Source organism: Leuresthes tenuis, unplaced genomic scaffold (assembly GCF_036924035.1).
Source record: "Leuresthes tenuis unplaced genomic scaffold, fLeuTen1.0.hap1 SCAF_3, whole genome shotgun sequence".
In the NCBI taxonomy this organism is placed as follows: domain Eukaryota; kingdom Metazoa; phylum Chordata; class Actinopteri; order Atheriniformes; family Atherinopsidae; genus Leuresthes; species Leuresthes tenuis.
In genome coordinates this window covers 11061202-11079051 of record NW_027325357.1, presented here as the reverse complement: position 1 = coordinate 11079051, position 17850 = coordinate 11061202, and the positions used below count along the sequence as shown (strand labels likewise).

Here is a 17850-nt window from a genome sequence, read left to right as displayed (position 1 = left end):
GAAAGCAGGGGCGAAAAGGAAAGGGATTAAAAATATATTAGAGGAATATTTGAGGCTCACATGCACTGATCTAAAGAAGGCATAGCTGATTAGTTCCCTGAGGAACACAGATCAAACGTAGATAGTGCAGTGTGAACAGACTCTCAAACCAGAAGTGGGCAGTATTACTAAAAGGATGCCAACTGCCATAAAGTCCAAAAGAAGAAGTGGAAACGTAATATGACTGAAGAGGGAGCTGTTGTATTTGATGTGTTGTGTCTGGACAAAGGCAGACATTTTATTGAGACTTCAGGGAACTGAGTCAACTTGCGAACAAAGGTAATGTAAAGTCCTCCTTACTCATATGGCTGTCATTTCAGTTGATTCCATCCGACCCCACAAAGCACATTTTGGCTGTTCCACTTGACCAGACCTGCAGTAAACCACCTCAATACCACAGCCCTTATGAGATACGGCGCCCTCTTCTGGAGGAAGATGTGTGTTGCAGCGGCAGCCGGACGACTCATGAACTGCGTCCTTGCGTCTGTCTCTTCTTCTGACAGAATTCATTTAACACCCGGACCTGTCTTTGATTACAGTCTCTCCCCTCATAACCGTCGGCCAGTCAAGTCACATCACATTGTCTCTGTCACAGTTTCTTGCCACGGGCTGTCCTGTAGGTGGGGTGTGTGTTTCGCATGAAACGAAAACGAAAACTAAGCTACATTTAAATAGCTGCTTCCTGAACTGTGTAGTCAGAGCTTTCGAAGCAGAGGAGCTTTCGGCCGAGACGTCCAACACCTCAACATCATAAAGAGCTTTTCCGCTTTGTCAAACTTTGTTAGTGAATATCTATGTTAGTGTTTTATCGAGGGATTTTTATTTTTTTTGTCAAGGTAAGTTCATATTTCCCTCTCTCATACGACTATTGCATTTGGTGGAGTTGTTCGTATTAATTATTATTATTAATGAAATATGACTTACTGAGAATAATAATAATAAAATAAACAGTAAGCCGATTATCTTAATTATAGGGTTGGATAATACGCGCACTATAGAATTACACCAACTGAATAATCTTGCAGTTTTGAATAAATACACGGTTATGGGAGATTTCTCAGGATTCTTCGATGAATACCTGGGGAACCGCTGGGGTCTTTCGATAAAGTCAGAAAACATGTCAATAACACGTCGTGTCGTGATAAGCTCCCATCCGTTTCCCGTGAAAGGAAACTTACACGCCCACGGACTAATATCCAGTAGAGGGCACGCTTTTCATTGGGCTTAGTCATAGTAATTTCACTAAGTACATAATCACAAAGTAAAGCACACATAAGTTCATCAGTGTCTTTAATGTCTCAGAATAGTGTGAACCGGCTGTTGTAGACGTCGTAATATACTTCTAACACAGTAATCGAGAGCGTGCTCTGATTTCATCCAAGACCATAAACAGTGAGATCATCCCCTCTGATCTGAATCCAACTCTCTTTTGACCTTGGGAATCATGCTGATTGCGAGAGAGGAGGAAAATGCATGAAGTGATTACAGTGTTTCACAGTGACATCAGCCCTTCCCCTTAAACAAAGTGCTATTTGACACTTTCTGTTTCTGTGGGTTTGCTCATCTGTCTTCATGTTCTTTTGTACATGTTTTCTCGGACTGTGTTGAAATCGCTTTTCACTTTAATTTCTTTTTTCTTTCTTCCTCTTACTGCTCTAAAATAATCAGTGTTACCAACCTGAAGCTCAGCAGCTACCATATGCAAGACTATGGAAAGGCTACCTTGGAGAACAGGGAGAAGAGGACCTTTCAATGGTAATAAGCACAATGTGGCAATCGAATAATAACAAAAAAAATGTATAGGATCTTCCACACTAGAGATCAGTGTGTTCATTTTTAGTGTCTCACTGTATGATTTTTATATATTCTCCTAGATACAGATGCTGGACAAAATGTAAATGGTCGTGGAGAAAGATGGAGAAGACGAGGGGGTGAACACGGAGACAGGGATAGGGATCAAGAGGGAAGAAGAAGAGCACGAAGTCGAGGGGGTGGCCAAGGTGAAAGGGAGGAAATGTGGAATGAAAGAGGTGGGGGGATGCGTGGGAGAGGAAGAGGAGGAAGAGGTGCAGGAGCAGGGATCTTGGTGGAAGCAGGAGGAGCAGGTGAAGGGTTACGAGGGAGAGGGATAAGAAGAGGAGGAGGAGCAGATATATGGAGAGGGGGTGAAAGAGATGCAGACAGACATAGAGGAGGAGGGTGGGGTGAAAATAGAGGGGGGCATGCAGAGTGGCAGAGACAAGGAAGAAATGGAGTACTTGGTGGAGCTGACAGAGAAAGAGGGAGAATGGGAATGGGTGAAAGGAGAGGAGGACTCAGTGGGGACAGAAGAGCAGGTATGAGGGATGAAAAAAGAGAGGGTTCAGGATCACGTGTCCATATACTGAGCTATAAAACACTGGAAGAACTCTCTGAAGAGGACCCATCCGTTGTGGCCATTACACTCTCCTCAAACCCTGGTTTTCAGGCACTCCTTTGTGAGACACCAATGAGACAGGACCTTGTGCAACTTATCTGCCTGGTGCTGAATAAAGCCTTCACATCAAGGACAGACAGAGGTACCCTGCAGCACCTGGCTGGTATCATAAAAGATTCAAAGTTCTTCCAAAACACCCTGGTTGTCTATGTGGGGGGTATGGTGTCAGAGCCCAACCCTAAACGCAGAGCGCTATACCCACAACAGCTGGAAAACATCTTGACTATTCTCTCAGAGGTAAATAAAAAAATGAATGCTTGAAAGATCTGTCATATAGTAAATTAAGTTAAGGTGTAAATGAAGGAATATATGAAAAATACACCAAAACACTGCACTAAAATATCTGAGAACACTCATAGGAGTTGTCTTTATGGTACAAACTACAATTTCCTATGCACAATTTAGCATTTTTGGCTTTGAGTGATGTGTCTTTGCAATAAAATCTTCTGTAAATGTAGATTTTGAAGTAAAGGGTACTAAATCTGCAAAATAAACGAATGAATATATAAATAAATGTATCCATTTGCTGAAAAGGGACCAGGATACTACAATAGGCTACTTCAACTACATTTTGCTGCTGTTATTTGATTACCTCAGTGGTCATTTTAAATGCAGGACTTTTTCTTGTAATGGCATATTCTTGTATTGCTGTATTGGTACTAAGAATAATTTCACAATTATAAGTCAGAATTTTACTTTAAAGTCAGGGTAAAACAGAAATAAATATGCATTCTAAGTTAGTCCCATCACAGATGTGTTATTAAACACAGAGCCAAACGTGAATGATCAAATTAATCACCAAGTCGATGAAATTATCTTTCAACACAGCAAAAACAATGAGCTGTGTGCTCAGACCAGCTCAAAGGAACCGCACTATTAGTGTAAACATAGTGGAGTTTGTTTTAATAAAACCAAACTGTTTTGAGGTGAAATCCCAAATGCCCACTGCAGATATAAGATAATCCAGTCACCTTCCAGTTTAAGAATAAGTTATCAATATTGTTGAATTGTGCAGCTTATATTCTATTGGTGAACATCACCAGTTGCAATGCTCTGCAGTGTAGGATGCTTGCAGCTCATGGAGTGAGTCAGTCCAGCTGTAGCCCTCTAAACTTTGTGGTGCAGTGTTGACACTTCACAAAATGAATCCCTGGCCTGCTTCTCCATTACGTACCTGCACATGCAACAGTGGTGCAAGAAATTTAACTTCGCGTTTAAAGAGTATGAATCTTCCGTGAGCTGATTGTAACCCCTCCAACATCTGTGTGTCTGTGTTCCAACTTCACTCATCACAAAATGAATCCAAATCTTACTAATCTCAGCATTGAAGTTGGCAGTCCATGCTTTGCAAATTCTGGCAGGGCAGATGCATATCCATGCAGAAGACAGAACGGCAAGGTGGCCAGTTGTTAGCTACACGGCTACATGGTGTGCTTGGCACTTACGAGGTCTACTCTTGACGTTGACTCAAAATCCTAATTAGGAAAAACTGATATAGTTTTACTCCCAAATTAAATGAAACACAGTTCTCTCCTTTTTAACATGTTTTATGCTACTAACATTTGATACATTAACATGTTTCTGTACCAGTTTCTTAATTTGGTTTGCTCTGGCTCTAAGTAATGTTTTCAAATTATGTTTATAGGTGCTTAACGTCTTCCCTGCAAGCTCTGTTAAGGCAGTGAGTATCTTACTGACTCTACTCCAAGCCTCTATAAACAGCCTAAGGGCATCAGGTGAGGACATCCAGCCTCAAATGGAAGAAAATGTGGAAAATCTTAAAGGCCTGATAGAGCATCTCGAGGGGAGATCCAGGGAGGGTACGCTGCGCTCAGACAGGGACACTTATGTGCTGCTACCTACTCGTGGTAATGACCCAGGTAATGGCCTTTTGAAGATGTTTCGAATGAAAAAAAACATGCCTCAGGTTGTCTCGTGTTGATAGCTTAACCCCTTTTAGCCAACACAATTTCAAGCATATTTTAGGAAGCTCAAAAGTTCAACACAAAGTTTTATAAATGCTTAAATGAGTGAAACTACTCCTGTCTCTAACCCAGATGAAGAAGAACACCAGGATTTTAGGACCATACCACTCTACCCGACCCCTGAGGAGTTCCACCAGGAACAGAGGCCATTTCTTAGACCCAACATCACCTCTCAGAGATATACAAATACCCACCTCTACCTTGATACACACTTCCGGCTGCTCAGAGAGGACTTTGTGCGTCCACTCCGTGAGGGGATCCAGCAGTTACTTCAGAGCCAAATGGACATGGGAAGGACTGATAACCCAGTGAAGACAAAGCGGTTTGATGATATTCGTGTCTATTTTGACACGCAGCTGGTGGTGCCAAAGTGCACGCATACGGGCCTTGCCTACATTGTCCAGTTTGACAGTCAGCCACTTAAGGTTAGACTCCAGATGAATTTAGACGTTCTGATATCCCAGTTTAATGTTTATATGACATTTGAAATGAAACATCTAAGCATGTTAGGTGTCGATCCATCTATTCAATTTGCTGTTTAAAAGTTAAAAGGAGTAAAGACAGAACATGAAGAAGTCTGTTTGTAATACTTTCTCCATTTTTGTTCCTTCAGTTTGTGCGCTGGCAGAACTCCAAGAGGCTGCTGTTTGGTTCCTTGGTTTGCCTGTCATATGATAATTTTGAGAGCTTCTTGTTCGCCACAGTGTCAGATAGAGACCCCACAGACTTGCAAAAAGGACAGGTCACGATCACCTTTACTGAGGAAAGCAGAATCAAGTTGGCCAGAATTCAGGTGGGGCAGTGCATTGTGTTACAGTTACTCATAACAGAAAAAGGCATGCACACGATGTTAAGATCTGATTTCAGGCTATGACTGTTAATTAATATGTACAATGGGCAATGTTTCTAAAAACTCAAAGTACCCTCTCTAATATAAATGGGATGGACAAAATAACAAACGACAGCCTATAAAATGGACAGCCCACTATGAACTTTTTTCTCTTTAAACAGACAGATCAGTTGTTCCTGATGGTTGAAACCACTGCTTACTTTGAGGCCTATCGATATGTTCTGGAGGGCTTAAAGGAGCAGACGGAGGAAAACCTGCCATTTCAGAGGTAAGAGTGTGTTTGTGTGCTGTGGAGGAGGAAAAGGAGGAGGAAAAAAACAAGCTTATACTTGATTGATTTAGTTAACATATTAACAAGGATCCATATGCTTACAGATACATTGTGGAGTGTAGCACAGATGTGGAGCCACCATCTTATTTAAATGGAAGTGATACCTACGACCTGTCGCCCATTGCCGAACCCCTTCACAAGGTGAACATGGGGCCTTTTAACTGCCTGGACCAAGGAGCCTGGCCAACAATGGAAGAGCTGGGGCTTGATGAGTCTCAGATGAAAGCCTTCCAGCTGGCCCTCACCAAGGAGTTGGCAATTGTACAAGGACCTCCTGGCACTGGTACAAAATTTAAAAGCTTTGTTTGACTGATATCTCAATTTGTGAATCAAAGGCTAATGTGTAAATGTACTCTTCACATTTATCCAAACTTGGAATCTAAATGCACGTAGAAACCAAACAAGGACAGGTGTGTTGGAGCTCCGATCACTGTGGGGCTCCACTTTTTACTTAGATCAAAAACGTAATGTCTCCTGTACCACTGCTCTCCTCGATGAATGGGCGCTTTAAGTAACTTTCTGGAGCTCCAAGATGGGTTTACAGAACATGTTTGTGAAGCATCAAAATGCAAAAACACTTCAAAGAAAGATTTCCCTCCGAAAACATACCTAAAGCAAGCCGTTTTGTGTCTTCTGTTTTCTTCAGGAAAAACCTACGTTGGGCTAAAGATTGCTCGGGCTTTGCTGACCAATAAGGATCTCTGGAATAATGATGAATTCCCAGCTCCAATGCTGGTTGTGTGTTACACCAACCATGCCCTTGATCAGTTCCTTGAGGGTAAGGAATGATAATAGCAGAGCCAATTCCTATGTTGTATATTTTTTTTGGGCGGGGGTTGGTCAAATTTCTTGAAAAGACTCTTGTATTGATTCCAAATAAAACTAGTTTTTAGGTTCACCAGGTCATACATCTGTTTATGTTATTATTGAATTAGTTTTCTCCTCTGCTTTTCAGGAATTCATACATTTCTGAAAAATGGCATAGTGAGAGTGGGAGGACGTAGCAACAGTGAGATCCTGAAACAGTTCAATCTACGCGAGCTGACCCACTCACGCCTTTTCAGACATTCGCTGCCGTCTCACCTGCGCAGTGCATATAATCAGGTGAGTTCATGCTTCTACGAACTGCAGTGTGAAACTTAGAGAGTAAGGGAAAGACAGAGTTGAAGTATATTCTTTTGTTTGACAGATTCACAAGGAGCTAAGTGAGAAGGCATGGGAGATCCAAAGCCAGAGTATGAAGCTGGAGTGCTCTCTGAAAGGTGTAATGCGTGAAAGTTTCTTACAGAGGTTTATTTCAGACGGACACTGGGACAGTCTCAATTCACTCCCTGTAAGTTGCACAGAATGAAAAATGCATTTTATGAACATGCACGAACACAAAATGAAAAGACGAGATGAACAGAATGGAAGTCAGAGCACATTTTTCAATTTGTTATTGTTTATAGATCGATGTTTTTTTTGTGGCCTGGAATGAGAAGCCTAGTCTTATGATGGAATGGTTGGGTTTGGGTTCCACGGTTGTCCACCAGAGGGAGACAGAGAATGCAAATGCAAATGAAGGTAGGTCCTTTACTGTCAGTACTGCTCCACTAAAACGAAGTAAAAGTATTTGATAAATGGCTTTAATATGTGGTAATTTTTTTGCAAAACTTAAAAAATTAGGCTAAAAATCTAGGCTCTGTACTGTCTCATCGGGATTCTGCAGCATTTAACCATCTAAAGATGATAATCATCAAATATACAGCACCTTTAAAATGACAAATTATAATAAGTTGTATGTAGACTTGCATTATTTTTACCCCCACTCAGTCCATATGCTTGCTACCTTTATGTGTGTAAGGACTTTTTCTTATGTTTTATTATGCTCCGCACAAGTTGTCAATAACATTAGAAAATTCATACAGTTTATTTTTTGCGATGCTTGGTTTAAAAAATGTTCATACAAATTCTCACTTCAATATGCTTCATGTAGCAGAGGAAGAAATGGAGCTGGAGGAGGATCTCATTGAAATCGCAGAGGAGGCAGATCTGATCCAAGAAGAGCGAATGATTGAAGACGGCTGGACAATTGGTCCCGGAGCTGGCAGAGATGACAAAAAGAAAAGAGAAATGGAGGAGACTGCCAGAGAAGTGGAAGAACTGATGTTGGCTATGAATCTGGACAAAGCCGACATACAGGCTGAGCAGAATGAGGAAGGATGGCAGGTAATATTGAGAAGTTAATTTTGAGCACTTTACATTACTGTAACAGTTCACAAGGTAATGTGATGCAGTGTTATTTATATCCATGTCTGCCTAATGGCACATTTCATTTTCCCTTTATTGTTGCATTTCTTGATTTGGCATGTTATTGCCACCAAATGTCACCCAGTAGAAAGGTCAAATGTAATTAGCATTAGCATTTCATCGGCTTTGCACACATTCACATTCACGGTTATTAGCTACTCATAGTACCTTTTAATCGAACAGTGTGGCGCTAAAACTGTTTTGATTACTTAATGCAGGGATTAGGTTTAAATTGAGAATTGAATTTATTTAATTAAACGCAACAGTTAGCTGTGGTTTCCAATGGAAACTCTTGCAGAAGGCCCAGAAATGCTTCTAAAACCATTACGACGCCACGATCCACTTTATCACCGTTGTCTTTTCAAATGCTCCACATAAATTACACTCTGTAAACAAGCTACCTTTCAAACTTGGCCCATTAAATTTAAGACTAAAGAGCACTGTCTTATTTCAGTTGATGAATAACAAACCAGATAAGGTAACAAATTAATCTCTTACATTAATGCAGATTTAAGTTTATCTGATCCTGATCTATGCAGATGCAACGGGACCAGAGGAGAAAGATGAAGAACAGAATCCGGAAAGAGTTGGGGAAGTCCACAGCTATGACTGAGGAAGAGGAGGATAGCATCTATGATGTTTGGAGTCTTAGTCTGGGAGACAGATGGCGACTGTATCGGTAGATGTGCATCTGTATTCCTTCTTCCTTTGTTCGCAATCTACCTCTGTTTCAACTTTCCCTTCCATCACCTCTCCTGGCAGATTTTTTAAAATTTTCCTCCTTATTCTGCTCTGCCCCTTTCATCTTCTCAGCAACATTAGTCTGGTAGTAGTAATAGATTCCCAGAGTGTGTAATTTAGTCCGCTAATCACTGGGAAATTTTATCCCAAAGGATCTTATCACTGGAGAATCTAGATGTAACTCCACACATCTGTTACTGTGAAAACAGTACTGTGGGGTTGTAATGATCATTTAAAACACCAAATAGGCCAATTTCCTTCCAAAGCAGATTCAGTGATACTAATGTCTTCTGTACTCTGAAGTTCATGGCGCCAAGCTTGTCATGGGTTTGTTTGTTTATTTCTTTTTATAACTTTAGCTCAGATTAAATGAACATGGCTTCCATATATTTTCCTTACTCATTACCGTGCTTTATTATTATCAATTGACTGTGTGTCTTCAGGTTGTGGGTGACACGCTACAGAGTTGAGCTTCGCACAAAAGCTCTAGTGTCTGAACAGGCTTATCAGAATGCGGTGGACAGACTGGCTGATGTTAAACGGCGAGAGAACCTTCAAATCCTCAAGAGAGCTACGGTACAGAATAACGGGACTAGGAAAAAAGTGGAATTGTTTTTTTGTTTTTTTTTGCAATAGATCCTTGTTTTGTCAAAATCTCCAGCAGTAAGATTTAGTTTAAAGAAAGGTGATGTTTTTAGCCTTGGCTATACATGATGCAGGATGCAGTTAATAAGTAAAACAATAAACCCCAGAAATTGTGACGTATATATATTTTCTGAGGCTGCTTGGCAGTCTGACTCCAGCAAAGATATAGTTCGCCCTCCACCAAGCCAAATTCCTGGCAGCTGACTGTTGCTAATATTCCCAAGCATGAAAAACATAAAAGTGTGAGTTAAGATGCTGAATTAAAAACGGGGAAAAGATGGAATTTATTGTAACTATGTGTGTGCAGCAAAAGTTGGGTTGTATGATTATTTATTTTATCTCAATAAAGATGAACATTAAAGCTAATGTGATTTGGTAGGTTGAACATGCAGCCTCCCAAACACTCCATCACTTTGCCTTTATTAGAAGCAGCAGTGTAGAACGTGTAGGGGCAGCAATACAATTCATCATACAGAATTAGTCTTAAATTGCTGAGCAATGATAATGAACACATATTCTGTCTGTCAGGTTATCGGCATGACAACAACGGGAGCTGCCAAGTTCCGTGAAGCTCTGCAGGAAGTCTGTCCGCGTGTGGTGATTGTAGAAGAGGCTGCAGAGGTTCTTGAAGCCCACACAATCACTACACTTAGCAGAGCATGTCAGCACCTCATCCTCATTGGAGACCACCAACAGGTAGGAGCTCGTCTGGATGAACAGAAAAACGTTTCCCGAACCCTTAGTGGTTAGTGTGCCTGCATTTCACCAAACTGAGCATGACTTTTTTATGTAATCTTATCTGAAGATTTTCTGTTTACATGCCTGGGGGGAAATTTAAGGGCAGGTATTTATGATGCTTAAACGTAGATGGGAAGAAAAATAAAAAAAAGATAGCAAAAAGTTTGCTATTATAAGAGATGGCTGAGATTAATTAGGAATGATATTCTGGACATAACTAGACTATTATACATAAACTTATTAGGGACTGCCAAGCACATATGGCAAGGCAGCCTGTCTAGCAATCTGCAGCATGTGATCACAACTACACACAGTTCTATCACACATCTTAATATTCTGTCCTGCTCCCTTCTCACTGTGTATCTTCCGTCTGCTGTAAACTTATAGGAATTGCAATGCATTTCCTGTTTATTCATGGATTTATGCACTCTGCTGTACATTAACAAACCTCAAATCCTTACAGTGCTCATGACAATTTAATAATGCTGAAATATGATATAAACCTTGACATAAAAATTGCTTTCAGTGTCAGCCAGGCTTTGAAATCAAGTGCCTAGATTATTATTTAAGTTATCTGCCCCACTCAAGCTTCACATTTTGCACCAGTTTAATTTGCTAGACGCATGTAGGCTATATGGGATTAACTTGCAAACAAATAAATTGATATTTAAGCGACCTCTGATTTATTGTTTCAAAGTAATGATGCATCAAATTAGAGCAGTTGTAGTCCAATGAAAGATGTGAAAAGCAAAGCAAATGATGTACCTAAAGGTTCAAATTGGATTGTTTTTTGTGCCATGGTTTTAAAGTGTTTTACATCACTCCAACTCAGTGAAGAGGTACTCAGAGCCTCATTTTTGTGGAAACCCATCTTGAATCTGTGCATGTCATGGAGGTGGATGGATCACACTTTCTGAGTAGAATGAGCTGTGGCATTGTTGTGCTGTTCATTAATCACAGGTCTGGTGTTGAATCGAGCAGAACACAGTGCTTCAGATTCATACTTGAATTTGTCTTGCCTCCCCCACACCCTTCCCACATACCGTACAGTTCTTGCACAATCACGTTCTGTCCTCAGGCTAAATTAGATTTGCACAAACACACACAGCCACTTATACCACTTACCCTCACAGGCAAAACAAAAAGAAAAAAAAAGTTTATTTGCATACGTTTTAGAATCCCATGAAGTCACACTTTTAAGACAACCTAAAAGCATATTTCTATAGATTGTTGTTGTCGCCCATTTCTCTGAACTTCACAATAAATGTTCACTAGAAATTGACTCCAAGTGGTCTGATCACTTTTGGCATGTGAGCTGGAGAGCAGCCATTTCACTTTATACTCATGCTACATACTGATGATATTTGACTATCAAATGCACAGAAATGCACCAGTAGAGTTAAGAGAACTATACATTTGAACTTGACCACCTCTGGGATGAGAAAGGGAAAAACTTGAAAAAGGTGAATTTTACATATCTGCCATATAAATGCAAGACTGCCTGTGGTCAAGACTTGTGAAGATACAAAAGAGAACTTGTATTGAAATGTTCAGAGGACATCATAAATGAATGGTTTTCATCCCCTTAGCTGCGACCAAGTGCCACAGTTTATGAACTTGCCAAGAACTTCAACCTGGAGATGTCCATGTTTGAGAGGCTTGTGAAGATGGGACTGCCTTATGTGAGACTTAACTACCAGGTTTGTGTTTCTGCTTATATTATTATGATAACAAAGTCAAGATAAAGACACAGTTGACACCATTTGACTTTAATGGAACCAAGTTGCAGTACGTTTGCCTGCATGTTAAGTGTTATATATTCCTCGTTGCCTGAGTTTGTCTGTGTTTATCTTTTGTTCTTCAGCACCGCATGAGGCCAGACATTGCTTGTCTTCTGACCCCACATATCTACTCAGAGCTAGAAAACCATCCCTCTGTATTGGAATATGAAAACATCATGGTAGGTATTGCTTTTTCTCTCCTACATTGTTTTAATTATGCTTGCACATCTAGCCAGTGGGAGTGGCTTTTTTTGCCCTTGCATGCATGTAATAAAATATCTACGATGTCTCGACTATTGAGTACATTTTGAGGCTAGGTAGGGTCACAAATATAAGCTTAAAAATACTAAATCAATTAAATATGTGCTTGAAAAATTTGAATAACATGTAGTTTTTCATTAAATCTTACCAGGGTCTTAACACCAATTTATTCTTTGTGGAGCACAACCACCCCGAAGAAGAGATCAGGGATGGAAAAAGCCATCAGAACAGTCACGAGGCAAACTTTGTTGTGGCTCTTTGCCGCTACCTTCTCCTCCAAGGCTACAAACCAGAACAAATTACCATCCTCACAACCTACACTGGCCAGCTCCATTGTCTTCGCAAACTTATGCCTGCCACCAACTTCTCAGGGGTCAAGGTGCATGTCGTGGACAAGTATCAGGGAGAGGAGAATGACATTGTTTTATTGTCTCTTGTACGTAGCAACCTGCAGGGTAAGGTTGGCTTTTTGAGCATTCCCAATCGTGTCTGTGTAGCCTTGTCACGTGCCAAGAAAGGTCTTTACTGCATTGGCAACAGTGTGATCCTGAGCAGGGTTGCATTGTGGAGCAACATTTTCCACACCTTAAGAGATAAGGAACAGATGGGCAAAGCTCTGACCCTGTGCTGTCAGAACCATCCAGATCGACAGATACAGGCATCTTGTGCTGACGATTTTAAACAAGCGCCCGAGGGAGGCTGCATCCAGCCTTGCCAGTTTCGCTTGGATTGTGGCCATGTTTGTTCAAGAGTATGTCACCCATATGACTCAGAGCACAAGGAGTTTAAGTGTGGCAAGAGGTGTGAGAAGATTTTATGTGATCAGGGACACAGGTGCACACTTGTGTGCCACAAGCAATGTCCAAAGAAATGTCCTTTGAGGGTTGAGAAGATCATACCTCAGTGTCAGCATACACAAATGATACCTTGTCACCAGGACCCAGAGACATTTACATGCCAGGAGCCTTGCCAGAAGCTGCTCAGATGTGGACATCAATGTGACTCAGTCTGTGGGCAACCATGCAGCACCAAGTGCAAGGTGAAGGTCACCTTAGAACTTCAGTGTGGACACAACCAGAAAGGGGATTGCTATTACAAAACCCAGACAGAAGAGCCTGAATGTAGGGCCCGGTGTGAGCTGCTGCTAAAATGTGGCCATGTCTGTCCTGGTACCTGTGGTAGGTGTTTCAAGGGACGCTTCCACAACCGCTGTTCACACCGATGTGAGCGTCTTCTGGTTTGCTCTCACAAGTGCATTGAACCTTGTACTCGCGATTGCCCCCCTTGTCAGAGGCCTTGTGAAAACTGCTGTGTCCACAGTAAATGTATGAGGCCATGTGGGCAACCATGTGCGCCTTGTATTGAGCCATGTGCTTGGCAGTGTCCTCACCAACGCTGCAGTAAACTTTGCCATGAGCCATGTGATCGTCCACCGTGCACCCGACCCTGCACAAAGACCCTGGCTTGTGGCCATCCTTGCATTGGTTTGTGTGGAGACAAATGTCCAAGCAAATGCCGCATGTGTCATCACGATGAGGTCACAGAGATCTTCTTTGGGACTGAAGATGAACCTGAGGCTTACTTCATTCAGCTGGAGGACTGTGGGCACATCATTGAATCTACAGCCATGGATCACTTCATGGGGTTGGGTGACAACAGCCAAGCAAACGAAGGAGAAGAGGTGGCTATAAAACTAAAAGAATGCCCCAAGTGTAAAACCCCAATACGTAAGAATCTACGCTATGGATCACACATCAACCGCTGTCTGACTGAAATAGAGATGGTAAAGAAAAAGATAAATGGACATCAGCTCAATATTGAAGAGCAAAGAAAGGACCTTCAAAATCAGTGGAAGGAAAACCTTGAAATTTGTGAAGTATATCTAGGAGAGGAGTATATGCGAGTCCATCACAAACTGAAAGAAACGTACCTCACTGCAAATGATCTGTGGGTCCTGGAAAACCAGATCGATTTCCTGACAAGACTTGCAAAGCTTCTGAAAACTGAAAAGAAAAACATGTTATTCAGTGATGGCTACATATTTCGCCAGAGAGTCACACAGTTCTTGGATTGGCTCAAAAACCCTAACCAAAAATTCACAGACCAACAGGTCTTTGATCTGCAGAGAGAGCTATGTAGACTCAGCCTCATGGCTGAACTCTTTGCCCGTTGCCAAATGGCAGAGAACATGGGGAAAACTGAGCAGATGCAATCTGAGGTACAGGATATCAGAGATGTTTTGAAAATCTCGGGCCAGTTCACTGAGCAAGATCAGCTAAGAGTGAAAGAAGCTCTGAAGAGACTGGATGAAAAGTTTCAAGTCAAAGGCTTGGGAATCAGTGACGAGGAAAGAAAGATGATCGTCTCAGCCATGAAAATGCCACCAGGACACTGGCATAAATGTCCTAATGGCCACGTCTATCTTATTACAGAGTGTGGGGGAGCTATGGAGAGACGACGTTGCCCTGATTGTAATGTTGCTATTGGTGGTGAAAACCACACACTCGACAGTAGCAACCAAGTTGCCACAGAAATGGATGGGGCACTGCACTCTGCTTGGTCTGAGGCAAATAATCTTCTTAACTTTGATCACCTTCACCTCTAAAGGCCATCACAGATAAGTCAGTTATTGCCCTGGCTTTTTAATACAAAGAAATGTCTAGCATCAGGTCCTGTTTGTACTGTAATGACCACTTTAATTCATTCTGGACAAGTAGTGGCCTCTACTAAAGTCACTGAACGGTGTAATTAAAAAAATGTAATATTGCTATCTGCTTTAAGAAATGGATAATGCAAAAAAACTGTGCATGAGATCATATGCCTGATGAAATGTGCTTTTAAAATCTTCAGAATTTACTGATTTACTATAGTAGTAGTAGTATCAGTTATGTGTGTTACTTTTGCTCCATGCAAATTGCCCACTGTGGAATTTTTTACTGTACAACATTAGGTTAGGATTTTGCTTTAAACATGCTTTACTGTAGAAATGATGTGGCATGGATGTCACAAATTAAGATTTAGACGGTAGCTTTTTAATGCTTAAGTGAAAAGCTTTATTTTGTTTCACTGTAACCTTTTGATGTTCTTAGGAATGTTTTCAGAGAAAGCTGTCCTGTACCCTAACAATAGGTGGCAGTAAAGTATCATAAGACAACACACTGTATTTAGACCAGGCATGTTTGCTATTATGAGATTAAAATATACTTGAGACCATGAGCAAATCCTTGTTTTTATTTTACACACAACATTAGCAAACCACCTGGGAAAGCATTGTTTCCATGGAATTTAAAAAGATGGAATTCTTTATTTATTCAGATAGGTAGGCATGTACAGAAACCTTGTAAGTTTTACATTTTGTTGAAATCTTAGCTGCTGATTCATGAAAAAAAGAGCTCACTATTGAGCACTCACACTCTCCTTTCTTTTTCCTCTTTAGAACATAAACATTGTTTAAAGAAGAAAATTAACAGCAAGAGTTAAAACATTTGTGCCTCTAACAGGACATCATTGGCAGTGAAGCCAAAGAAACCCGGAAATAGCCTCCATTCCTCTTCACTATAGATGACTCCCAGTCGAAGAGTTTTATTTTGGCGTCTCGTAACAGCTTGCATCACTTTATTGTATGATGAATGTGTCCCTGTCACAAACTCAGCTCCAATGCAAACTGTACGGTCTGGAAGCACAGAAACGTGCTGTTAGGGAGGTGTTAAAACTGAGCAAATTTGTAAAAACTCGCCACTCTTTCAGTTTTCAGTGGTTAAGAGAGTGCTGGATGAAAGGTGACACTGGAGGAAAGTGTAATATCCTACACGGTGTGCAGACTCATCTATCATGCCAGGTTGCCCTAAAATATGCAATTGTCAGTGTTTCAACTTGTGTATTTCTTGAATAAAATCTACCTCTATAATTCCACAACATATAGTTTGACCGCTGTGCATTTCCTGTGAAGTGAACTCATTGCAGACAATGTATGGTAAAGGTTTTAAACAATTGAAAAAGGATGACACACATATCCCACACTTTGAAATGACAAATTTGAAATGACACCCAATTAAAGATTTCTATTGATACATGTGCTTTTTGTGTATGATAATTAAGTTTCAAGATTCGATTAAAAACCATTGTTCCTACAAGCATGACAATGTGTCCATTTAGGAGAAGACTTGAGAAGACAATAAGGATCAAGGGGGGCCGTGCGATTATGTGTGAAAAGGTTTTTTCTTTTTAGGTGGGGGTGGTGGGAGGGTACTTTCATTTGGATGATATATGAATCCTTTAGCATCTCAAGTCTATATGTTTTCAATGGATTTTGCATAGATAAAATGTTTTTTTTCCAGGCTTTGGCTCATATTAAAGGACTGGATAATGTAATGGTAAGATTGCCACTATTCAAGTGGGTGACCTGGGTTCAAACCTGACACCCCTGCATGAAAGGTACTACCTCCAGTAGGGGTCCTTAGGCAAGACCCCCTTACCCTACTTGGGATTTGAATGTAAGTGAATTAGGATAAAAGCGTCTGCCAAATGCATAAACATAAAGACTTGCCCACAGCAGTTGGTTGAAGTCATGAATAGTCTTGCAACATCATGCAACACGCAACATTAAGCTTATCTTTCAACATCCTACATAATCCCATCTTACAAACTATGCCCACATTCAGATATTTCAGAGTATTAACATTTGTTTAAATTGAAAAGGTGTGTTTTCTTTGACAACCACACAGAAGACTATTGAAACTGTTGAATCTTCAAGGACACTTATTTATCTATAAACTCAAAAAGTCTAAGAGTTTGATATCTTTTTAACGATAGTTTGACAGTGGGAATCTAGGCAAGCAATGAGAAAAAGAAGTGTCTTGGTTGTAAACAAAACAGAAGGAAATTAGTAGCACTTATAAATAAAGCTGACTCTGTATTCATGCTGCTCTTCAGTCATGGTGGAATTTTATTGTTTCTTACTAATATATCTTGTTTTCATTTTATCATATACCCATTGTCTTAAATGAAAATGTTGATGTAGTTTCTTGCTGCTTTTGATGGTATCATTTTCAATCTCTTTTATTTAAAAATCAGCCAGAGGTAAAAAATTCTTAGTATTAACCTATTCCTGACAAAAAGCACAGGTGTTCAAATACACTGAATGAACTATTGGTATTATGCTGGCTAAGGGTAATGGGTTTGTATTATCAGAAAATTACTCATTAATGTTCCCTTTGAGGGTTTTCATCTGCACAGCAGGCTGCAGCCAAAAGTTTCCATGTGACAGAAGCTGTGTGTGATGTAATGTCATACTGTTGAAGGAACACACAACAGCCTTCCTCTTTGCCAAAAGATCTAAAGGAAATTTACAAAAACATTTGCCTTTGGTATCATGCATTACCTTCAAGACTCTTCATGTGCTATGAGCCATGTCCCTTTGTTAAATTATAAATGAGAGGTTGTTTACATGGTAGTCCTCCAGAGAAGTTGTCTTTTAACTTTATTACCGCACTGTATAATTGCGGTTTGCTTCTGCATGCAAATTAGTAGACACATCTTACAAACTCACAGAATTTGCCAGACATTTTCCTTAGGTAACTACACTTATTGCAATCTTCCCGGATCCTTACACCTCAAGATAAGCCCTTTGAAGTCCGTGACACACTCCTATATTTTCGCCTTGTGCAGTGGGTTATAATTCACAAAGCTCTGAGCCCGTCTCACTCTCTTTTTAG

General features: G+C 40.6%; 1 protein-coding gene across 4 annotated transcripts; it reads left to right on the top strand.

The window, feature by feature from the left end:
- Nucleotides 1-213: 213 nt before the first annotated feature.
- On the top strand, nt 214-15357 carry znfx1 (zinc finger, NFX1-type containing 1). Of its 4 annotated transcripts, none has more exons than XM_072381773.1 (19): nt 214-318; nt 1724-1794; nt 1914-2752; nt 4161-4395; nt 4573-4925; nt 5114-5293; nt 5512-5618; nt 5726-5964; nt 6328-6459; nt 6637-6785; nt 6871-7014; nt 7130-7244; nt 7666-7889; nt 8510-8649; nt 9155-9287; nt 9885-10052; nt 11684-11794; nt 11959-12054; nt 12288-15357. In XM_072381773.1, exons 1-19 carry the CDS (start codon nt 248-250, stop codon nt 14739-14741), a joined length of 5961 nt encoding a protein of 1986 aa, XP_072237874.1. In that variant the 5' UTR covers nt 214-247; the 3' UTR covers nt 14742-15357. The 4 variants fall into 4 exon arrangements, with proteins under 4 accessions (XP_072237874.1, XP_072237873.1, XP_072237875.1 ...); XM_072381772.1 differs by having other exon boundaries at nt 7657-7889; XM_072381774.1 differs by having other exon boundaries at nt 1708-1794; nt 7657-7889.
- Nucleotides 15358-17850: the final 2493 nt, after the last annotated feature.